Source organism: Nematolebias whitei, chromosome 12 (assembly GCF_014905685.2).
Source record: "Nematolebias whitei isolate Nwh7 chromosome 12, NemWhi1, whole genome shotgun sequence".
Taxonomy (NCBI): Eukaryota; Metazoa; Chordata; class Actinopteri; order Cyprinodontiformes; family Rivulidae; genus Nematolebias; species Nematolebias whitei.
This window is the reverse complement of record NC_056509.1, coordinates 35,248,756-35,273,467: the sequence shown is the minus strand read 5'-3', so window position 1 is coordinate 35,273,467 and position 24,712 is coordinate 35,248,756. Positions and strand designations below refer to the sequence as shown.

The 24,712-nt window shown below is 39.3% G+C and overlaps 3 protein-coding genes across 3 annotated transcripts; 1 reads left to right on the top strand and 2 right to left on the bottom strand.

Annotated features, from left to right (window-relative positions):
• Positions 1-2,211: 2,211 nt before the first annotated feature.
• epm2a (EPM2A glucan phosphatase, laforin) lies at positions 2,212-7,325 on the bottom strand. The gene is made up of 4 exons (XM_037685482.1): positions 7,079-7,325; positions 5,886-6,060; positions 2,829-3,073; positions 2,212-2,600 (listed from the first exon to the last, which is right to left on the bottom strand). Exons 1-4 carry the CDS (start codon positions 7,323-7,325, stop codon positions 2,317-2,319), a joined length of 951 nt encoding a protein of 316 aa, XP_037541410.1. The 3' UTR covers positions 2,212-2,316.
• Positions 7,326-10,258: 2,933 nt separating this feature from the next.
• LOC119418224 (hydroperoxide isomerase ALOXE3-like) lies at positions 10,259-18,510 on the top strand. Its single transcript, XM_037685481.1, has 15 exons — positions 10,259-10,309; positions 10,456-10,619; positions 13,074-13,278; positions 13,394-13,475; positions 13,560-13,682; positions 13,772-13,875; positions 15,238-15,410; positions 15,532-15,675; positions 15,860-16,063; positions 16,172-16,258; positions 16,372-16,538; positions 16,615-16,736; positions 17,725-17,825; positions 18,055-18,225; positions 18,331-18,510. Exons 2-15 carry the CDS (start codon positions 10,473-10,475, stop codon positions 18,508-18,510), a joined length of 2,010 nt encoding a protein of 669 aa, XP_037541409.1. The 5' UTR covers positions 10,259-10,309; positions 10,456-10,472.
• Positions 18,511-19,849: 1,339 nt separating this feature from the next.
• Positions 19,850-23,391, bottom strand: LOC119418223 (F-box only protein 30-like). The gene is made up of 2 exons (XM_037685480.1): positions 21,345-23,391; positions 19,850-20,450 (listed from the first exon to the last, which is right to left on the bottom strand). The coding sequence occupies exons 1-2, from the start codon at positions 23,352-23,354 to the stop codon at positions 20,256-20,258; spliced, it is 2,205 nt and encodes a 734-aa protein (XP_037541408.1). The 5' UTR covers positions 23,355-23,391; the 3' UTR covers positions 19,850-20,255.
• Positions 23,392-24,712: the final 1,321 nt, after the last annotated feature.

The window sequence follows — 24,712 nt, the reverse complement described above, 5'->3', positions numbered from 1 at the left end:
AATTAGACTCTGTGAGAGACAGCTGCATTCCTTGATGTCTTGGAGCCAAATACCTCTGACAGAGAGGAGGAGTCTCTTGTTGATTTATTGGATTTAAAAATAGATCTGTATCCTTGGCGAAGAGGGCTGTTGTCACATGGTATTAAAATCTTAGTCTGCAAAACAAGAAATTTTTTTTTTCCCTATTCTGGCATTAAAAATGAGATTATCTAAAATAAATCATAATCACGGAAAAGTAACTGTGAGGAGTACAACACTTTGGAGGAGAGTGTGGTTCTTCCTAAATATCTGTCTCGTTTCTTTTGCACCTGAAATCTCATTCTCTCAACGCCCATTTGTTTTTCTACACGTTCCTTTCACTCATTGCAGTTTAACACAACAGCTAAAAGTTTCAAAATGTCAACACAGTTTATTGACTCCAACCAAAAAGGCCTAAAGTAAAGGTCTCTCCAAACACCCCCCCCTGGGCATACACTGAAAATCACTAACAGTATCCATAATTTGCAGCCCTGTGGGGTAAATGTTAAGAGTTGAAAGCGAACGCATCACAGTAAGATTAATCACTCGCAGCATCCGTTCTGGCAGCCAGCAGAACTCTCTGCAGATACTCTGGAATCGAGCACATTCTGAAAGCCACTCTGCTGAAGTGGGTCCTTTGCATACATCAGATCTTAGCAGAACAGTTCAGATCTTTGGTAAATGTTAGTTTCACCTTCTGGCACCTTTCTAGTTGTGTGAATGTTTATGAAGCATTCACACTATTGTGAATTTTTGTGCTATTTCAACAAATCATATATCAAAACGTTCAGCTCATTCAGGAGAAGGGTGCTGTGACTTTTGGTATTGGTGCAACTTTAGCTTTTTGAAATATTTAGCCTTTTCTGCCACTTTTTTCTGCCCTCATAGGAAATCAATTGAGCTCATCTTCCATCCTTCAAATCTTTAGATCTGTTTACAACCTTTTACAGCTCATTTCACATTTTGTTCTGTTCAGCTTCTTTCAGCTTCCGTGTGCAAATTTAAACATTTTTTTTCAGCTACTTTCAGTTAATTTCAGCTGTTTTGTGCTCCTTTCAGATTATTTCTGCTAACTACAACATTTGTGTGATTCTTCTAACTTATTTTTGCTCATTTCAGCTTGTTATGCTCCTTTCAGCTTTTTCTGCTATTTCAGCTACTATTTACCTGTTTTGTGCTAATTTTGGCTTTTTCAGCAAATTCAAAATTTTTTGCACTCATTTCAACTTTTTCAGCTTAATTCAGCAAAAATGTATCCACTTGCTTTAGATAATTTAAGCTTCTTTCTACTTTTTTTAGCTACTTTTCAACTGTTTTTTGCTCATTTCAGCTTTTTCAGCAAATTTCCACTTTTTTGTGCTCATTTCTGCTTCTTTCAGCCTAAATGAGCAAACGTGTTCTTTCTGCTTTCTTCTGCTAATTTAGGCTTGTTCTACATTTTCAGCTAGATTTTTAGCATTTTTTAAGCTAATTTCAGCTGTTTTCAGATAAAGTTTTTGTAGTAATTTATGCTACTTTCAGCCTAATTAACTTATTTCTGCCAATTTCAGCTTGTTATGCTCATTTCAGCTTTTTTTCTGCTAGTTTAAGCAGTTTCTGTTATTTCAGCTACTATTTGGCTGTTTTATGTTCATTTTAGCTGACTGAGATAATTTCACATTTTTTATAGCTCATTTCAGCTTTTTTCTGGTTGTTGAAGGTTTTTTCTGCGTTTACAACTACTTTTGAGCTGTTTTCACAAATTTCAGCTTTTTTTTAGCTAATTTCCTAGTTTTGTGCTAATTTCTGCTTATTTAAACCTAATTCACCAAATGTGTGTTCTTTTTTTGCTTTCTGCTCATTTAGGCTTGTTCTTCCATTTCAGCATGTTTTTATGCATGTGGCATGAGGGCGGCTGTGGCTGAGTGGTTAGAGCAGTCGTCCTCCAATGTAAGAGTTGAGGGTTCGACTCCACCACTAGTCACATGCCGAAGTGTCCCTGGGCAAGACACTGAACTCCTCATTGCCTCTGATGTGTGTCCCATCGGTGTTTGAATGTGATAAAGCTCTGATTATTCTTTGTATACAGTAGAGTGCTGTATGAATGAGTGAATGAAGACAGATTGTAGTGTAAAGTGTTTTGAGTGTCTTGATAAGATGGAAAGGTGCTATATAAGTACAGTCCATTTACCATGTTAGCTAATTTCAGCTGTTTTTCTGCTAATTCTTCAGCAATAAGTATTCACGCTGCATTTTCGCAGGAAATGCAATTTTTCTAGTTCTTTGTAGCTGTGAGTTCCACTTCAGCTTCAAGCTCAGTCACGTTTCTGCGTAATAAATGGACGATCTCAACCGGCCAAACTTCTGAACGAAGTCCTCCTGAGCTCGTACTAAAGCTTCCTCGTCTATGTAGACCGCCGGCCTTCTCGCTGCCACGAAGTACTGCACCTTCCTCAGGCTCCAGCCGAGGACGTACATGAGCAGGCCGCACACAGCTGCCGTGGACCGGCCCACTCCGGCGTTACAGTGAACGTAGACGGTGTGACCGTTTTCCAGGAGGCCGTGGAGCAAGAATACAGCCTGAGGCAGCATCCTGATCCGACCTTCAGAGGAAAACAAGAAACATTCAATGATCCCCTCATTACAGCCTGCTTTTGCTGTTTTAAGTAGTTAATTCTGACAAAATTAAATAGTTATATAATTGGATTTATTCAATAAAGTAAATTCAATTAAACACAATCAATAGACTGTCTTTATTTGGGTTTTTGTAGCTTTCGTGAGGTTGCAGAAAATGGGTTGGTCTTAAGTTCCACTGCAAGTGAAGCGCTCACCCTCTGTGCTCATGTCGGGCGTGGGGATCCACACATACACAATACCGCAGTCTTTGTACAAATGCATCATGGTCTCCGGGGTCATGGCCTCCTCAGAGTTGCGCCTGCATCCGCTGGAGTTGTTCACCACGTCCCACTCCGTCTGGAAGTTCAGCACCGCAGTGACGCCCAGTTCGTGCACCATCTTCACCGTCACGTGCTCCACCTGTCGAGGGCAGCTCCCCAGCCAGACGCGCGGCAGCACCCTGTAGTAAACATCGATACGTTTATTACCCCACGGTGTTCCTCAGGGTGTGATAAATGTTGGTTTTGCTCGCAGTTTATCTGTCTGGTTGTCAATTTTCATTTTCAGCAGGAATTTATTGGTCCAAGCTGCATTTCTTCTTCTTTCTGGTGTTTTCAGTAATTTTTCATTCAAATCTGCACAACTGAAGACGTGATTTTCTGGTTACTCCGTTTTATTATTATTATTATTTTTTATCCCCATTGGTGTAGCTGAGTGGCGACATAAACAGGGACCTGATGTTAAGAGGTGACCGTTCCTGCTGTTCAGACCTTTGAAAATAACAAATTAAATTAAACGAGAAAGAGTCAGTCAAAATGTGGGACATTATCTAAAAATTTTTTTAAAAATCCCTCACACAATGAGGGATGTAAGGTACCCCATGCATAAGTGAATATTATCATGTTTTATATGGCTATTACACAGTTAAGGGTCTGTGAGAATAATTTTTAAATAAGGTGTAAAAACGTTTGAAAATGAAGATAAAGAAAAAAGAAATGTGATGATTAACAGACCAAGGAATTTCAACTACCTGTTGAATCTGTTGAGCCATCTTAAAAACACCAAAGTTCATGTGCAATAATAAATCAATAATAAATATAAATCCAACAAAGTTCAGTCAGGTCGTCTGGACGGTTTCTTTTGTTGCCGAGACGTTTCGTCCTTCATCCAAGGGACTTCCTCAATCCGATAAGTCACCAAACCAAACTGATTGCCACTAACAGCATACTAAGCTAAGATGGCCTCCAGTGTCCGCCCTCTCCCCCGTCAACTCCTCTGAGACAGTCATGTCAAAGTGGTTCAAAACACCAAAGTTCATGCGCATTGCTTTGGATGAAGGACGAAACGTCTCAGCAAAAAAGAGCAACTGTCCAAATGACCTCACTGAACACGGTTGTATCTTAAAAACAGGAGCTGCCTTTAACAAGTCACCGTGTTCGGCTTGTTCGTTCTTTGTCTCACCTTCTCCCTCCCTCCATCTCATGGTCTCTTCATGTTCACTATGGTTTGAGCCAGACTCCATTCTTTGCTCGTTAGCATGCACAAGGTGAACATCCAGAGGAAGTGACACGTAAGAGACAGGACGAAGGCTGTACAGACGTGATGTTACAGAGTGGCGCAGGGGTCTACACGTGTGATTTTATTTCCCTATTTTAAAAAGTACTTGAGTAATGAGGAATTCTGTGCCCAAACTGTGTGCATTTTTACATATGAGCATGACTGGTGAGTTACCTGTAAGGATGGGAGAACGTCTCTTAAGATGGCAAAGACTTGCTGCAGAGAGAGTATTATAACTGGGGCAACCCTGATGAAAGGCTCATTTAGAACCATACGAACAGGCAAGTAACAAAAGCACCAGGCTTCCTAGCAAACATGGACCCTGACATAAACCTTGTAAGGTCTTCGGGACACAAATTAAAACCTGATGGTGCCAGCCAAGCTCGCTCGCTCATTATGCAAGTTACACTGCTTCAGGGACCGGTGGCTCGTCTCTGCCGTACCAGGACCACGAGTCTGCGCCCGGCTGTGACGGGACACACGTGGGTGAGATGATGTAGGGCGCACGGGACCAAAATAAAGGCTTCACTCAAATAAATACTGAGGGGGCTGCGGCAGCTTGGTGGTCAGCGCCGCGGTCCTGCGTCCCAATTTATTAAACAAAACAAGCTGCTGTTGCCTCTGGTAACGATTCGTTATCTGTTTTCTTTACATGAATTCTGAAAATGTTCTTTTGAAGCTCAGGCGTAGATTAGATATTGATCACTGCAATGAGCTGCAGCTAACAGAACGTACGTGAACATAATTTACACATTAAAAAAAGTTAGCTTGAAATTCATCAACTAGTTGAAGTCATAAATATTCAACCAGCTAAATGTCTTGAAATCATTGGATGTCAGTCATTAATTACTGACTGACGTGGGGTCTACTTTAAATCATTAATTAGATCCATTATGTTTTCCTTCTATAACATTTTGCTGTTTAACATGATGCTTGTATAAAATTAATAATAATTATATAATTATTGTAAAGATGTTAAAAATAATTTGTGCCTCCCTGTCGCTTCAGTCCTCCATGTGCCGCTCTCCAGTTTGTTTTTAAGCTACGCTGCCTTGTTTGCTTTTTAGAGTAAAATCAAGTTTTACTTTGGAATTCTTCAAGTATTTTATTTTTTTATTTTTGCATTCCTGGGTCCCATCCTAAAAACGGTGACAACAGCACAGAAAAGATTTAAGCACAAACCTTATTAAGTATGACTGCTTCTGTTTTAAAAGTGGGGTGAAGCCATAAGAAGAGTCGGAGCCTCACAGCTGTTTGAGATACGGTCACCCGGAAAACAAAAACTCTGCAGTCTTTTCCCACGTTTCCCGTCTTTTCCTCACACTGTAAACTAAAATTCAAGCAACAAGCAATAAAGTAATTTTCAAACCATTAACGCATTCTAGCATGAAAAGGATCAGTCGCAAAGAAGCTCATTACCTTCGGGGGGGGGGATTATTTGGCAGAAATGATAAAGTGTGTTAACTCTGGAAATCTGGAACCCAAATGAAATTGTCCAACTAACTGGATATGCTCTTTTCCCCTTCATAAAACATGTTTATTGAACGTTAATAAGTGGAATTTTGCTTCCAACGGTCTTTAGAAAATAAAGTCTGCAGCTAACAGTTAAAGCATTTATAACAATAAATAAAGTTTGAAAGCTGTTGTAAAACAGTTTAGACACATCAGACCAAACACCATCACATACTCTGACTTCTTGTTTCATATATGGTCACCTTGAGAAGTGCATGGCCTTCTGACCCGCCACCTTGAAGTAGAAGTTGGTGGTGTGTCGCATCTCGTCGGTGTGTCCCGCTTCCTCTATCCAGTGACCAATCGGGTGGCAGTACACTCCATCCACCACGTTCCCCTCATCATACGAACAGCTCCTGTCGTGGCTCGGACCGCTACCTGGTGACAAATAGGACAACTTTATTAGTCACTAAAATCCAATGAAGTGTGCAGTTTAACCAGAAAGTTGCTTTTTTTTGTGTGGATTTATTGAGATCCTTAAATAGAAGACAACAACCTATGCCGCCTAAGTACACTTATTTTGGCTTAGTATTTCAACTTTATATGCAATACCAAACCTTATTAATTAATTATACTCAACTATTGTTAAAAATAAATGGGAATAAATGAACAGCGGGGCATTAAAAGGAGTCAAGAAGGAGATAAATTTTCAATAGACAATCTTATCTTCCTGCGACCTTCCTTCTTATTTATGTGGATGTTTAATTTCCCATAGTTATTTGAGATTAGAAGAACATCAAACATACCAAACATTGTTTCTGAACAATAAGCAGCTACATGTTCAAAACATTATATGAAATTTTGAAATAAATCCTAAAAGCTAGTCTCCTTGAACGCAAGACAAAAAAGATTTAGGTTGATCAAGAGAAAATATTTGTGGGTGAAAAAGTTCATGTCCTCGTATGAGAATGCAGGGTCTCAATTGTTTTTAAAAAATATATATATAAATATGTATGTTTGTAATAACTTGAACATGACAACTGCATGCTAAAACCCCTGAAATTGTGTTGTGGACTTTTCATTTTTTGGCCGTCATCCCAAGATTTGTTTTGCAGCCCCTATCTGGACACATCTTCAAAAACTCTCTGGAGGTGCCTCTTTGTCAGTGCGAAGCTATTTCTCACATTTCTTATTTAAAGACAGAAAAAGTTACTTTGATTAAAATAAATACATACATATGTGATGTATTTATACCACACAAAAACATACAATCACAAAACATTTAAAATATGTAGCTCTACCGCCATCATGTGGCAGTAGATTGTATTACACCAAACGAATCCAACATGGCGGGATGGTTTATTTTTATTTGCCCTCTGAGGTTTATATATTTTTATAGGAATGTCATTTATTTAATTTAAACTAGTAGGAGATCCGGTTCTTTCACATGGTTTACCTTCCCATTTAAAGGAGCCTCCGATTCTTTGGATAAACTTGAACCACAGCGTGTCTTTCAACGGCTCCGCCAGCTCCACTTCGCCGAGCCACAGACACGGCTCGTCGGGTGACGGCAGCTTGTGCGTAGCTTTCATCCGAATCGCTCTGTTCGGGTCCCAGTGGCCCATTTCCTCACGGGAACCCAAAACTAAAACCTCTACATCCGAGGACTCCGGAGTGAGAACGACTCCGAATCTAAATAACATTATCGCGGATTTAAAGGCAACAGCGCGTCGCTGACTGGAAATAATCGAGTTGTTTTGGAGGGTGCAGAGATTTGGTAGCAAGAAGAGGTCTCACTCTGTCAGAATATCGGGGTACCCAGAGGTCATCATCTTAGTGGAAATCAAAATACTTCAAACTTTGTCATGAGAGGTCATCATACCACAGCTTAACAAAGCACCAATGAACTAAGACCACGTTCAAAAAAACGTTTAAAAAAACAAAAACAAATTAGATTAACAAAGACTTTAAGAAAACCCTTTTGTCAAGGTGTGAGGTGTGATTTGTCAATCTGCATATGTACGTGTATCTTATCTCAGCCTTATAACCTGAACAACACACTCTCTGCTCTTTGAATTGAGAAAGCTCCTCGGATGAGGAGCGAAACATCTTCTGTTACAAATAAAGTCCAGTTGTTTTTGTATCGAAAGTTTTTTTGAATTTATGTCCTGGACGACTGAGAATCTTCACCAGCATAAAACAACATTATCAAATAAAACAACTACCGTAATTTCCGGTGTATAAGTCTCACCTTTTTGCATAAATATACAAGTCCTGTGATTTGTACACCGAAACGACTAATATACGTTTTTTCCCCCCCTATATTTATAACCCAATTTTTGGCTGAGATCTGACGATTTTAATTTATTCTGACATGAACAATATTCAACATTACCATTTGCAGCCACTAGAGGGCCCTTGAGCTTTATGGCAAGCCAAGTTTCTCAGTAGGTAAAAGTGTCTATTAATGAGACACTTGGCTTGCCATACTTTGTCTCGCCCCAACTCCTGGAACAAATATCAAATCAGCTGCATTTCGCTGCACCGCCCAGGCAAAATGCAGCTGATTTGACCATTAAAGTGTATTTATTAAGAAAAAGTTAAACTGAGGCACACTTTTGCTATAATTTCGAGCAAACAAACAATTATTTTTAAGTGTTAATCTTGTTAAATTCTTGTAAAAGCCTTCCCGTGCACGCTCCCACGGATGTCATTTTGGCAGCCTTCCGTCAAACACGGTGATGGCAGCATCATGCTGTGGGCATTGAGAGACTTGTCAGAATAAAAGGAATGTTGGAGGCAGAAAAGATCTGCTTGTGTTTCTTAAATGTACTATAAGCATGTATGTACAAAGTACGTGGTTAATAGATATGTAAAACAAAAGATATATTTTTAAAAATAAAAAGTGGTAAACAGGAAGAATGTCATATGATTGTAAATACATCAAAGTTTTTGTACTTCAAATATGTTGTGCCATGTTGCCTGTTAATGCTGACTGGTCAGTTTTTCCTTCCTCCACCTCAGATTGATCTTTTTTTTCTTGTCTCCAGCTTCACGTTGAGCTGATCTGTTCACTTTTCCCAATAATTTTCTTGTCAGATTTTAGTTTCTCTCCAGCTGCTGCAGATTTGTTGTCTGAGCTTCTGTTTGGGTCGACTTCACTGTTTCTTGGAGATGAATCGTTACTCATTCATTTTGCCAGACTTTTGTGGTCTTGTTGGTATTTTGTCTAAGCTTAGCATGCATTTGGTGTGCTGTGTATTTTTAAAAAACTGAAAAACTAAAATAATGAAAAACCAAAGGATAAAAGTACCTCAAAAGATTTTTTTTAAATCTATATTTTTTTTTTAAAACACACTTTACTTTATGCTGAGAAGTAAAAATGCAGTCTTGAATCCACCTGTTGTGACAAAACATCACTTTGTCTTTGCAACGGTCAAACAGTTCAAAAGTGTCTAAAGATGTAATGTAACATTATTTTTGTTAAGTTGCCTGTTATGTTCCCTGCAGCAAAATACAAAGAAAAAACTGTTGTCTAAGTCCAAAAAAGTTCAATCTGGTCCTCTGGACATTCAAAAAAAAAAAAAAAAAAACCCAAAGCAAAAAAATGTAGAAACGTTTCGTCTCTCATCCGAAAGACTTCCTCAGTCTGAGGTGCTGTATTCAGCTCAGTCTCTTAAATAGCACCTTCTCAGAGTGAATCAACCAGTTTGCTGCTGACAACCAAAACCAGCTGATCACATGCTCAAGAAGTCTAAGTCTTTTGCACAGTACTACTTGCTGGGTAGTATTGACATGCAGATCATCTCAGAAGTTTATTGCATTTTATTTTATTTTTTTGTGATATTGAAATAGTGGACACTGATTTTGCAATGACAAATAGTTTTAATACGAGACCTGTGCTGGTAAAATGAGTTGGAATGAGCGCATGCTGCAGTGCAAAATGAATGGAAATATTTTAGCTGTAACTGAAATTTGCATAAAAATAGGCCCATAAAGACACTTCCTAGTGATCCCAGTAACTTAAATAGCAGTTCCTACTCTACCTTTAAATCAAATTTTTCTAACAGGTGTGTCTTTAGAAATAATCGTTCATTTCATAACCTTATAAAATTTGTTTTAAAGTTAATAATTTTTCTCTGCTGGCTGTCTTAGCGTCGGGAAACCCTTCGTTTGGCGTCATCGCGAAGCGTGAGGATTCCCCTGGAATTCCCAGTGACATCATTCTACACCGCTGGTCCTCAGTCCCGTACCTGGAGGTCCACTATCCTGCATGTTTGACACACCTGCTTTCAATTGATGCAAAACACCTAAAATATGCAGGACTGTGGTTCTCAAGAACCAGGACTGAGAACAACTGTTCCAGACTAATAAAAAAAAAAGAGTTTTAAAACTGGCACTCTCAAACTAGACTAGTTTGTTGTCAGGTCAGATGACCAGTTGCCAAAATTAACAAACATCTCATTTTAAAGACTTAATTAAAATCCAGGAGCTGGTACATTTTTTTCCCACACCTGTTAGAGAAATGTCGCCTTAAAGGGAAGTGATGTGACGAGCAGGGAGCCTAAACACAGCAGAACCCGCCTCCTTCATTCTTTCAGGTTGCATTCAGGGCAAAGGTCCAATCATCACATTTTGATCTCCAGCCTGAGACAGGAGGTGAAACAGCTGCTGCTAGACAAGGGAGGTAAGTCATGAAAAACTTGACGTAGAAGTTTATATTGCAGCTTTTCTTTGTTCTGTTTCTTAGTATGACAAGAAGAGGAACTGTCTTCCAGCACATTTAGTTCAATTGTTTAACCTTTTCACGTTTAAATGTATTTTTTCCTGTAGTTTCCCCCAGAGTGACGATGGCTGAATACACCCTCAAGGTGACAACCGGTGACATGAAGCACGCAGGGACCATAGACCACGTCTACGTCATCCTGATTGGAGCAGAGGGCCAGAGTGAACGCACCAACCTGGACAACTTTGGAATCGACTTCAAAACAGGGAAGGCGAGTTGCAGTCTGTCAGGCCTCGCTGGTAACTTCCAAACAGGCCGATCAGGTTTGAGCACAATGTGGAGCCGCTCTGCTTCATCTCCCTCTATCAGACGCACGTTTATCTGTTTACATGCATTATGGGACCGTGAGCGCCATCATGCCCACCACTGAAAGGCAAAGCAGGTTGGAACTGCTTTTGCCTGCGTGTGCTCATCTGTTAGTAAAATATCTCACACACCACTGGGCAGTTTTTAATGAAAGTTGCATAAAATAGTGAGCCTCTATAAGTAATAGTGTGAATGTTTATGAAGCATTCTCACTATTGAGATCCATTTTTCTTCCATATGTTTTTCTTTCATCTTTCTTGATCCACAACTTTTGTGCTATTTCAACAAATCATATCAAAACGTTCAGCTCTTTCAGGACAGTCCTGCTATGACTTTTGGTGTTGGTGCAACTTTAGCTTTTTGAAATATTTAGCCTTTTCTGCCATTTTTTTCCTCATAGAAAATGAATTGAACTAATTTTACATCTTTAGATCTGTTCACAACCTTTTACTGCTCCTTTCATGTTTTGTTCTGGTTCAGCTCTTTCAGCTTCTTTGTGCAAATTTAAACTTTTTTTTTTTCAGCTAATTTAAGCTTCAGCTGTTTTTTACAGCTGTTTCAGATTTGTTCTGCTAACTACAACATTTTTGTGTTGCTTCTAACTTCTTTCTGCTAATTTCAGCTTGTTATGCTCCTTTTAGCTTATTTCTGCATTTCAGCTTTTTCTACTATTTCTGCTACTATAGCTGTTTTATGCTAATTTAAGGTTTTTCAGCTAATTCCACATTTTTGCACTCATTTAAACCTTTTTCAGTCTAATTCAGCAAAAATGTGCTCTCCGCTTTCTTCTTGTAATTTAAGCTTCTTTCAGCCTTTATAGCTACTTTTCAGCTGTTATTTTGCTAATTTCAGCTTTTTTCAGATAATTTCGTTTTTTTGTTGTTGCTTATTTCTGTTTATTTCAGCCCAACGGGCAAACATGTACTTTTTGCTTCTTATGCTAATTTATGTTTGCTCTACATTTTCAACTCACTTCTTATAATTTTTTTTTAGCTAATTTCAAATAAATAAAGTTTTTTGTGGTAATTTCTACATGCTAATTTCAGCTAGTTATGCTCCTTTCAGCATTTTTCAGCTTTTTTTGCTATTTCATGGCTGTTTTTATGCAAATTTTGGCTTTTTCAGCTAATTCCACATGCTATTTAGCTAATTTCAGCGCTTTCCACTTCCTTTTTGTAGGTTAAGGTCCTTTCTGCCTCTTTGACTGATGTTTTTTTTCCCTTCTAATTTTAGCTTTTTTCTTTTTGCAGATTTCCTAAATTTTTGTTGCTAATTTCTGCTCATTTAAACCTATTTCAGCTAATATGCGCCTCTCTGCTTCCTTCTACTAATTTATTTAGACGTGTTCTTTTATTTCAGCTCATCATGGTGGTTTTTTTTGTTTGTTTGTTTGTTTGTTTGTTTTTAGCTTATTTCAACTGTGTTTCAGCAAGTTCTTCAGCAATAAGCATTCACATGCATTTTCGCAGGAAATACAATTTCTCTACTTAAGATTTGGAGTCAACCAGATTCAAGATGGCCGCCACACATGACTGGACTTAAAAAATAAAAAAATGGCTACAACTTCGTCAGTTTTACAGAGGCTGAGCTAAAAGTTGATGTGGTGATCTGAGATTGATACCCAACACATTTGAGTGCTAACATGTCTAAGGTTTTAGTTTAAATAGCTAACAACATTTAGAGTCCACTCTGTCTGTTAGCAAAATATCTCATAAACAATTCCTCAGAGTTTAATGAAATGTTCAGTAAATATTCATTAGGCATAACTTTACAACTGCTTATCTTTTGGAGTCAAGGAAATTCAACATGGCCACCACAACTAACTGAATTTAGAAAACACAAAAGTGACTGCAGTTCAGTAAATTTTTACAGCTACTGTCCTAAAATGTGTTGCAGTAGTAGCTTAAAATAATTCCCAACACAGTCTCCACGTGCTACTGATTGTGCAAGATCTTGTCTTAACACTTTAGTTGAAACTGTTGGAGTCAGTCCTGTTGGTCTGTTAGCAAAATATTTCACAAACCACAAGTCAGATTTTAATGAAACTTTCAGTATATAACCATTGGATTGACACGTCTAAATTTTTAACTTTTGGAGTTAATCCAACCGAAGATGGCCTTCACAGCTAACCAATATAAGCTAACACATAAATGGCTATAACTCAGTAAGGTTTACAAATTAAGATATAATTTGATGTGGTAGTAGCTGAGAGTCATGTGCACTACACATAATGTTTTTTCAAGGTTTGACCAAAATGGTTACAACTCATTTCTCAATAGTCTAAAATGACAGGTTGCTGGCGATGAGTTATTTCACATCTAACTAAAGACTTTATTTTCTTACTGACCGTGATTTTCAGACAAGAACATTTACCATCAAAACAAGCTCGTCCCTGGGGAAACTTCTCCTCCTCAAAGTGCAGAAAGACCCTCGTCTCGGCCTGAGAGAGGACCAGTGGTTCTGCTCCAAAATGGTGGCGACGACCCCGGAGGGAGAGGACGTTGATTTCCCATGTTACAGGTGGATCACCAGGGGAGAACATGTGGAGCTCAGAGGAGGGAAAGGTCTGCTAAAAACACACAAACTGACACATTATGGATGAGAGCTGTTTATAATTTATATACTCAATGAGTTTTATCTACTTTAAAACGCTGATTTTCTTTTGTTTTTGCCTCTAAGCCACAAAGGTTTTTGAGGATGAGCATCATCTGTTGATTGAGCACCGGAGAGACGAGTTAAATCTTAGGAAGAGCTTGTACCAGTAAGTTTCCATTAAAGGTCACCTTAGAAGCTTATCTGAACAAATCATTTACCATTAGACTTTTTTTTTCTTTCTTGCTGTTAGATGGGAGATCACTGAAGATAGGCTGCTACACAACAGTCACTTCAAAAATATATCTGAGCTTCCTGGAGAAATACGCTTCTCCGTGTCCAAATCAGAACATATGTCCTCCACAAACAGAATGATGTGAGTCAGTGGTTCTAATTTGCTGTCACACTTTATTTAGGTTTGTGAGTACAAACTGTTTTACGTTTCTGTGTTCCTTCTTGCCTTAGTGATGCTGAGCTAGGACTCAAAGGGCTCTCAGGATCCAGCAAACAGTGGAAAGACATGGAGTACATGAAGAAGATTTTCTGGTTCAAAAAGACGACAATGTCCGGTAGAAAGCACCGTCTAGTTTGCTTTCACGTGAAACTGATTCTCCCAATAAGTTTATTAGAATTTGCTTTTCCGAAATTACCCGGTAAAAAACAATTCTCATAGAACCGTCAGAATATTTCTGTGTGTAACGCCAAACTGACGGTCGTGTAAAGGTTTAGAAATGAAACAAGGGTTTGAGTTGAACTGGTCACAAATATGTAAAATTAGGCATAAAAAGGAAAAATAAAATGAAATAAAACAGGCCTAATTCAGAAAAAACTAAATGTCTAACAGCTTACAGTACAAACGGTAAATGGACTTTACTTATATACAGTGGTGGACAAAGTACTCAATTCTAGTACTTAAGTAAAAGTATTGATAGTCATGGTGAAATCAACTACAAGTAGAAGTTGCTCAGTCAAATACTGAAGTACTTACTTTTGAAAATACTTAAGTATTCAAAAGTACATGCATTTAAAAAAGACTCAAGTATTTAAAAGTAAAAATTGTATTTTCTAATATCAGTACATTGCTGTATTGTTTTGAGTGATTTTACAGAACCTTGTAATACTCTGAAACCACCTGATGATGTACTGACATGTAGAACCACTCTGACACCATAAAACCTGTAAACTACTTTCTGCATTTTACAGATGATGCACATTTAGCCTTTTCCTCAGCTTCAGTATTTATACACCACATTTTGTGTGTAAAAGTGCATATATTGACAGCAACAACTTAACACAGGAGAGGAAACAGTAACATGGATAACTCAAAGTACTGCCATAATTAACATAGAAGCTTACAAAACAATGAGTGTTCTGCACAGATGAATCCAGCATAATACCTGAATCAACAACTGGCCAGCTGCATTTAAAGAAAGAAAATGGATTACAAAGCTGAGCCAAAAGGAAGAAGTAACAAGAAGCTTCCCAATGAAGTCGAAAGTCACAAGTTCCCAAAAACACAAAAACTCAAGTAAAGATTATTAAAAAGTACTTAAGTACACTACTCAAGTAAATGCACTTTGTTACTTTCCACCACTGCTTATATAGCACCTTTCCATCTTATCAAGATACTCAAAGTGATTTACACTACAATTTGTGCCTCATTTACACATTCATACAGCACTCTACTGTATACAAAGACTAATCAGAGCTTTATCACATTCATACACCGATGGGACACACATTGGAGGCAGTGAGGGGTTCAGTCAGTGTCTTGCCAAGGGACACTTTGGTATGTGACTGCTGGTGGATTCGAACCCCCAACTCTTGCATTGGAGGACGACTGCTCTAACCACTCATCCACAGCCGCCCCAGTATAATGAACATTATTTTGGGAAAACTGAATGATGCATTTTCACCTGTTTTCTTCCCAGAGTATGTTTCCGAGCACTGGAAGGAAGATGACTTTTTTGGTTTCCAGTTCCTGAACGCAACAAACCCCAACGTGATCAGGCGCTGCTCCAAACTTCCTCCTAACTTCCCCGTCACCGAGGAGATGGTGGCGCCTTTTCTGGAAGCTGGAAGCACTTTGAAGGCAGAGCTGGAGGTTGGCCATGGTTTTTTTTTGGCAATGTGATGCTGTTTGTTAGACTGCATGACTTTTCTGAAGTATTTCCATGATGTTTGCAACATTTTCCTGCAAGTCTTCACATTTCTGTCCCACACAGAAAGGTCATATATTCCTGGTTGACCAGAAGATAATGGATGGAATACCAACCAGAGAGAAGGATGGAAGTTCTCTTCATACAAGTGCTGGTTTGTGCTTGTTCTACATGAACTCCGAGAAAAAACTCATGCCTCTTGCAATACAGGTATTTTATAACTAAAAGGTTTATGCATGGATTACACTCATTTCAAATATGTTGGTAACACAACGTGGTGAAGTAGTGAAGAAAAGTACAACTGGATGCAAAACTTGTCTTGTTGCTAGGGAACAGCTCACCAACATGACAAACGTTCTTTTAAAATTCCTTGACAGTGACACTTTTGTTTCAGCTTCAGCAGCAACCCTCTGAGCAGAACCCCATCTTTCTGCCCAGTGACCTGCCGACAGACTGGCTTCTGGCCAAGCTGTTCTTTAAAAGTGCAGATGTTTTGGAACATCAGACGGTCCATCACCTCATGAACACTCACTATCTGGCAGAAGTCTTTGCAGTTGCTACTCTCCGCTGTTTCCCTGCAGTCCATCCTCTTTACAAGGTACGCAATAAAGCAAGCGGTGGAGTGTCAACAAGTCAGCCACATTTCTTTTTAATGTGGCTTTGCCTTGGATTTGATGCTTTGGTATCGGTCTTCTTCTCTGTGCAGCTGCTGATCCCTCATTTCCGTTACACTCTGCACATCAATATATTGGTTCGAACGTCTCTTCTTGGACCTGATGGCGTTTTGAGTGAGGTATTGTATCGTTTATCTCTGATTTTCACTCAGATTGTGGAATTGTGGTCATAAGTTCCATCTTTTCATAGAAAAATAGCAGAAATAAAAGTGTTGGGATTATTGGTTTCTAGAGTTCCCTTGGAGTGGTGGGGCTGAAGGAGCTGATGAAGAGGGCCCTGTCCGAACTGACCTACAGCTCTCTCTGTCTGCCTGAGAACATCACTGCACGAGGACTCGAGTCCATCCCCAACTTCTACTACAGAGACGATGCTTTGAAGCTGTGGAACTGCATCAAAGAGTCAGAAATGTTCATTATTTTGTCAAGCAGTGATTTCAAAATGCAAATCTGAAATCCTTTTCTGTTTTTTTATCAGTTTTGTGAGGGGCATGGTGCAGTATTTCTATCCCTCAGACAGTGATGTGAGCAGAGACACTGAGCTGCAGGAATGGATCCATGAGATATTCACACACGGCTTCTTAGAAAACAAACTCTCCGGTAAAAAATGTGTTTATGCAGATGCACGATAAGTTTGTTGGTAGCCTTTCTTAATAATAATGACTAAAAACACAACTGATGTGACTGGCCCAACAGTTTCAGTTTTTCCTCATCAGTCCAAAGAACATTTAACCTGAAACGTTGAGGCTTCTACATACATACACACATAATTTCCACTTCAGTCTGTATGTGGTCAGCTTGTTCTCCAGTAGTCTAAGCCTACAGCAGCTACTGAGGGATAGCTCAGGAAACCCAAGCCGACCCTAACTATAGAACTGATCAAAAAGGAAAGACTTAAGCCTAGTCTTAAAAGTAGACATTGTCAGCCTCACGGACAGAAACTGGACGTTGGTTCCACAAAAGTGGGTCATCCAGGTTTTTATGTCTTTAAAAAAAACGCTAACTGATTTGGATTAATCGGGTTTCATGGATAAATACTGTATAACTTAGCATCATCAGCATAACAATGAAAATGTATCCCATGCTGTTTAATAACTTTACCTAATGGAAGCATATTAAAAGCAAAGAGTATTGGTCCAAGCACTGAACCCTGAGGAACTCCGTGACTAACGTTGGTGTATTAAGAAGATTAACTAATTAGTAACAAACTAGAGTATATAAAATTAGTCCCTTTAGGGCTACCAAAAACTTTGCCCAGACTTTTTCATTCAACCTTTATTTATACAGGTTAGTCTCACTGAGCCTCCGGAACTCATTTACAAGAGAGACCTGTTTACTATTTTAGTATAATTTCATTTCTTTTTGCAATTCTTTGTTTACTCTATCAAATACTACAGGCGTACAGAGATCTGTTACACATCTGCTTTTAACTGAACCACTTTTCACGAGTAATTAAGCTTTATTTAAACAAGTGCACCAACAAGTTTGTCCACATCCGTATTCAGTATTACTGTTTGGATTTGCTGCAACTAAAATAATGTCAGTGATTGTTGTTTAATTTGGTTTGACTTGATGTTGCTCTGTAAAGGTTTTCCAACATGCTTTAATACTGTGAATGAGGTGGTCAAGTTCCTCACCATGGTGATCTTCACGGTGACGGTACAACATGCGGCTGTTAATAATGGACAGGTGGGCCAAAAGTGCCAGTTTTGTACAATGATGTCATAATTTGATTGTTTAGAGAGAAAAAAATCAGAAATTCTATAACTTGCTTTGCTTCTCATTCGAGGAGCTTTCTTAGTTCAAATAAGAAAAGGATTTTCCTGTGTAGTTTTGGAACCCTTAATGAGATTTCTGTCCCAATAACATGTAATTCTAGTAATAAAGAAATAAATAAATAAAATATCTTCTCTTCTAGTTTGACTATAACTCCTGGATCCCTAATGGTTCTCCTCTGCTGTGCAAACCTCCTCCAACCATGAAAGGCCAGTCGAGCATGAACACCGTTCTTGAGGTTCTCCCAAATGTTGGCGACACGGTCAAGTTTGCAGCACTGAGTTGGACTCTCTCAAACAAGTACTCTGACAATGTAAGTTTAATGTTTGAGAACACGTCCCATTAGGGCGACTATGACTAAAAACAGCTTAAAAATGTGTAAAATGACTCCATGAGCCTAACCGAAAGTCTCCGGCAGGTTCGTTTGGGTGAATACCCTGAAGAGCGTTTTTATGAGCCTGCCACCAAGCTGATGATAAAGGACTTTCAAGCTGAATTATCCTACCTGACTGAAGAAATTAAAGCAAGAAATTCTCAACTTAAAGTACCCTACACATATCTAAACCCTGCTGAAATAGAAAACAGTGTAACTATTTAGAACAGATGGGGAAAACAAGCAAACGCATCAGCACCTGTTTTGGATGATGGGTAGGGTTCATTTGACTTGCTACCTGCCTTAGATGGGTGTTGCAGTTTGGAGCTTGTCCTTATGTTGGACCTGAGGTATGAAAACAGCAGCAGCATTTTAGTTTGTTTAAAACCAGCCATTTTTGTCCAAAGTAAATTACCCAGTAGTTCAAATATTTTTGTTGCGGTTTTGCTCAGAATTCAACAATTTCTCCAGTTTGAGGTCGTTCAAACAGCTACACACAACAGGTGACATTATCCATTCAGTCATGACGTGAACTATCCCTTTTGGCTGTTTATAAGGATTTAGCAGCTTTTGTAATGATCTACATGTGTGTGTGTGTGTGTGTGTGTGTGTGTGGGGGGGGGGGGGGGTTGTGTTTTCAGCTTCTGGCCCACAACACCGAGGCTTGTAAAGTCCTGAAAACCACTTCTCTAAATGTTCATGCTCAATAATCCATGTAAAAACATCCAACAAAGTTCAGTTAGGTCATTTGGATGGTTTATTTTTTTGTTGAGACGCTTCATCCTTCATCCACAAGACTTCATCAGTCCGAGGAGCCACAACAAACTCAGTCCCACAAGCAGCACAACCACATAGTGGACCAACCAGTTTGCTGGTGATTAGATGGTTTCTGGTGCCCACCCTCTCCCCCATTGACTCTCCCGAGGCAGCCATAGCCAAAATGATTCAAAACATCAAAGTTCATGCTCAATAATCCAGGTAAAAAAAAAACAACTAAGTTCAGTCAGGCCATCTGGATGGTTTTTCACTTCTCAAAACCAATACGCTTCACTTAGCATGAGTTACAGAAAAAAAACTGAACTCTTAAACAGTTTTTAAGAAAGAAAATCTTTGGAGAAATCTGTTTTATGATATTTTGTTTCTTGGTAGAACATTGCCATTTATATAGTTGCAAAAGCACACCGACTTAAATCTGGTGACCTCTTTAAATTCTCTAATTACCTTCCCATTATAGAGGTCATCAATTTGTTATGGAATCAAGAGTTGTTTTCACCCGTGATATACATTTTGTTAATTGGGACTGAAATGTTTATAAATAATTTAGGTTAGATTAATTCTATTTTAGCCAAACATCTATATTTAAGTAAAACATGCTGACCTGGGAAACAAATGAAACATACAAAAAAAGGCAGTAGGGACTTTATTAAATCGCAGCAAATCAGATACAGTATTCATTACTGAACAGTCAACGGTTACAACTCATTTTAACAAACAAACTCAAACAAAGCTGAATCCCTGGTAGAGATCAGAAGCCCTTCTGATCAGCTTCACCGATCATCCTGAAAGGGATTAGAAACATTTAAGTAAAGTGCTGTTATAGTTTCAAACGGAAATAATGCTGTTTAACCAACACTGTAGTTTTCATGGCTACTTGTCAAAGGCAGAATAGTATTTAATTCCATCTTTAACACATCAAGAATAAAAATCTAATGGTCACGTGTCAAAATATTTTTTTTCTTACCAGAATAAAGATGCATTTTTAGCACAAATTCATGCAAAGTTAATGCTGACTAATGTATATTTTTTCCCTCCAAATATAAAAAAAACATTCACAACAGACCTGACAAGTGTTATTTCATTAAGGCTTCTTCCTCAGCTAAAACAATACAGGAAGTGTTGATTTATTCCACAACAAAACTTCTTAACATTCACATAACACCACAGTGACTCTCACGCAGCTCGATTTGTGGTCAGGTGTGGACGTGACGCAGGACACGACGAAGCGAGAGTCCGTCTCGCGCCGTGCACATGGCTGGGAGTGGAATCGGCTCCGTCTTGTGCTCCGCTACGTTGAAGTGGCACTTTTTAAGATGAACCGACATGTTGGGGACATCAGTAAAACCCCACGAGGACACAGGGCTGAAGGCAGTGCTGAATCTCCACATCTGTAATGGACAGAAAAACACACCGAAATGATCACGTGATAACTTTTAGTCAGATTTGAGTCCACACAGTGTGAAGTTATACTGCTTATTTTACACCTACGTGTAGGCCTGTCACAATAACAAATTCTGCTGGGCGATTGTCTCAGAAATTATTGTGATAAACGATAATATTGTTTGAAATTTGACAATAATTAGTAATTATTGTCAAATTTAAGAAGAAAAGTTGGTTAATTTTTGTGCGTAGTACATTTTTTTGACCACCGGATGGCAGTATAAGACCGTTTGAAACGAAGGATGGATAGTGAGGGAGCGAGCAGCGTGTCTCTTTATGTCTCTCGTTCTTGTTTTTCGGTTCTCAAAATAGCGGATGCTCGGTGTGGTTTGAAGCTCTTTAGCATAGCATTTTTCACACAAAGCTTTTAATAAATAAAAAAAAAATCAGGAAACAAGTTCTCAGCTTCTTTTTGCAGAGAAAAACAACTTTTTAGATGAAGGCACCGGTTTCAACTGTGAATTTTGGAGCTTTGACAAGACGAAGTTTTTTTTCCTGAGGACGGCCTGCGAACTTAGCTTGTAGCTTAGCTTCTCAGCTTAGCTGCTTTTAACGATCCAAAAACGTGATTTTGGACGGTTAAAATGGATTTTAAAGAGAAAGGGAGGGGTCAGTGAAGAGCACCGGAGCCTTTTGTCATCCAGCGTCTTCAGTAGAAAGAGAGAGATATGAAGAAACTATAAAGCCAATAAATGAAAGTAAGGTTGATAATTTTCATTTATCATGCGATTAATTGATTTATTGTTTATCGTGGCAGGCCTACCTACGTGAATTTGATATTGTGTCTGAGTACTGCATCCACTTGACTAACTTCAAAAACATGAGACTAATTTTGAACATACCTTATTTTTGATCTGCCACGACACAGTGCCAGAGCTGCCAGGACACATTCTTTGCTCCCACTGCAGCTCTACGATGCCCCTCGTCTGGAGGAGACTGGCACACACCTCCCTCATAGTTCGTGATACCAGAGACAGCTGGCACAAGCTAAAACTGTCCAGGAATGCAGCTATGTGCCACAGTATCTCTATGGGAAGTCTACTAAACTGATCAGACTGGGACTCATTTGAAAGCTCCAGCTGTGGGCAAGGCTGAACCCCGAACGACTTTAGGTGCCGGTCATGAACTACCTTGGCTCCCTGGGCTGTTGGGTAAAACCTTCGTTGGGAAAATGTACAACCGTAATACGCAAGGGGGCAGCGCTGCTCCATCCAGCCATTGAGGCCAGCGTGAATGTCCCCATGGACATTCCTAAAATGAGAAGAAAACTGGTCCCGGCGAAATAACTGGCCACAGATGAAGGGGAATGTATGTTGGTAGTGTGGGTTAGAAGGGAGGTAACAGTTATACGAGACCGCCTCGGCCTTCAGAGCTTCAAGGACCAGGCCAAGGCGGAGCGTACGGAATGGGCTGGGGTAAGTGAGCTGTGGTGCAGCGTGGTCACAGGCAGAAGCAGAGGCCATTTCTCCCACTCTTGTGTTGGTGACTAAAATTGCTGCAGGAAAAGTGAAGGTCTGTGTTCCAAAATTAACACGACAACCGTCAACAAAAACCGTATCGGAGATCCTTCTACACTCTCGGGACTCCTCTAGACAGAAGAGTAGGGCTGCCGTGATCAGGTCGATCTCTCCTAGTCCCATGGGGTCATCATCCTGCTCCAGGTCTGAAGTATCCAATGCTTTGTCCTCCATTTTGGCTGGCAGTTTATATGGTGGCTGGTCAGACATCATCCCTGTGTTATTAGATGATGAATGACGGCCCTCAACAGTAAAAAACTGATTATGGAACCTTCTTTCATGCTCATGATTTTCTGAACGAACTAGCTCTCCATCTTCAAGGACCACATGATCTGCTAACTGTGCCACACCAGAGCTGACAGGAAGTGGGGACACCAATTGTTCCTTAGAACCATCTGCATAGCCGTCTTGGATGTCATCCGTTCCCAGAAAGGCCTCCGAGGCTCCTAACGCTGGTCCATTGGATGTGTTTTTAGTCGTTTCATCTGCTCCTTCAAGAGCCCAATCTCCATTCAAACAGCTAATGTCTCTTTGGTGCAAACAATCAGCAACTTCAGTTGCAAGGCCTTCATTGATGCTCAAATCAGTTTTTACAAAAGCAGCTCCGATATTCAAACATTCTGAACTGCTTTCACCACAGCTGGCACTGCTAAAAAAGTCTAAAGCGGCAACCAAGCTTCTTGCCGTTTCAGCTGTGGCCTCATACAGTTTACTGAAGTGTTCCTCATGCAAGCCATTGATTCCCCTTACGATTTTCTCTTTTGCCAGGTCTCTCATGTTTGGTTGTGACTGATGAGAGGACGGTGATTCAGAGTGTGGCCCACTAGAAGCCGAGAACTCAGAAGCAGGGGGTTGTAAAGCCAAGTGTTTAGTTCTGTTCTCTTTACTAACAGGGACAAGTCGTTCTTGAACAGAAGGTGTCATGGCAATCACTTTAAGGGACTCAAGGAGTGTACGCTGGTCCTGGAGGGCAAGAGCCATATCCAGTTGCTCCACCTCCTCTACCACACGACTTAAACTCTCGTAAGAAGTATAGTCCAAGCAGCTAACTGGCCATCTGTTCCACTCCATTGTACAGCAGACAACTCCAGCCGGGCACACATCCAGATGTGCAGATATCTGGTTGCGGATCATGGTGGCTGGGCAGCCATAGTCACTGTTAAGGCACGGAATCCTCACCATGGGGCACAGAAGCTGGTGCTCATCACTTTTGCAGGAGTGAAATACAGCCCCGCAAACCAGCGGACATGAAATGAGATCACAAGAAAGTCCAGGTTCAGGTCTAACCATGCATCTCAGGTTAAAGCAGGATGAACAGTGAACATGGGCCTCCATCTTTGAAGCTCAGGGGATGGAGAGGTTTACAGGAGTCACTCTGTAGGGAAAAAACAACGTCATGTCAAGTGAGGAAAAAACATACAAAATCATTAGGGCCTTTTAGATTAAAAAAGAAAAACAATATTCATATTCCAAGCTTCTTAAAATACATAGACAAAATAAATTCACATTCTTCCATATTAATGTGATTTCATTAATGCACTCCAGATTCTCTGAACAAAAATAGTTTAAAAAAAAAAAATCAAGACCATTTTTCAACAAGCAAATTAAACCCTGAATATTTAGATCTGGTGTTAATTTCGTCTCTACACTGAAAAAGCTGCAACAACAACAAAAAGTCACCAGATGTCACTGTGTGACTGTGTTTAAGTCTCTATATCAACAAAACAAAGCATTACTGTAATATATATTAAAAAGCACCACAGGAGTTCTGACTTCATTATGCTGCAGAAACTTGATTTATATAAATAAACATCAATGGGTATTTATTGTAATACAAATTAAAAGTTATGGGGACCTAACTGAGCTGACTAAATTTGTTGTGTTCTTTTTTTGTTGTAAATTAACCCCAACAAAGGAGCATCGTAGTTTGAGCAAAAATATTGCAAACTAATTTAATCACAAAAATAAACCACCTGACGCCGTGTTGTGTGCTGAAGTGCTTTTTAACCTTTTGTTCAAGGTTGTAGGAGCAGTCAAGTGATGCACTTGAGAACCTCATACAAGTACCTATTTTAGAAAACATTTAAGATGAACTTTTTTCTCTTTTTTTTTGAAGACACCTTTAGTCAACTCAACATACTAATTTTAAACTAATATAAGAATGAATTACATGTGTAAAACAAAAAGAACAAAAAAGTCGTAAAAGCTGCAGAAAGATCAAACTTTTTTTTTTTCTTTGAAAACACTGGGAGTAAACTCAAAAGCTTATGTTTGATTGAAAATCTGCTGATTTATAAGTTAGAGGCTTTGGGAGCTGAGATGGGGTAGAGGCAGGGCAGTCCCAGGTTCGACTCCCAGCAATTCCCACATGTCGTGGCGCCTCTGAGCAAGACACCCAATCCCCAATTGCTCCCCGGGCGCTTACATAGCTGCCCACTGCTCCACCTGGGTGTATCCCAGGTGTGATGGGTTAAATGCAGAGAACTAATTTCACCGTTGTATGGGAACATACAATGATGACAACACATAGCACTTTATTTATATATTATTTTAAGTTACACTGTAATTATAATTTATTTTGAACATGGCCAAAAATAGTATAACAAACAAACTATTAGTAAGCTTAAAACAATTTAACTTGGAACACAGGTTCAAGTTCAAGTCAACTTTATTGTTGTTTCCATCACGTACAT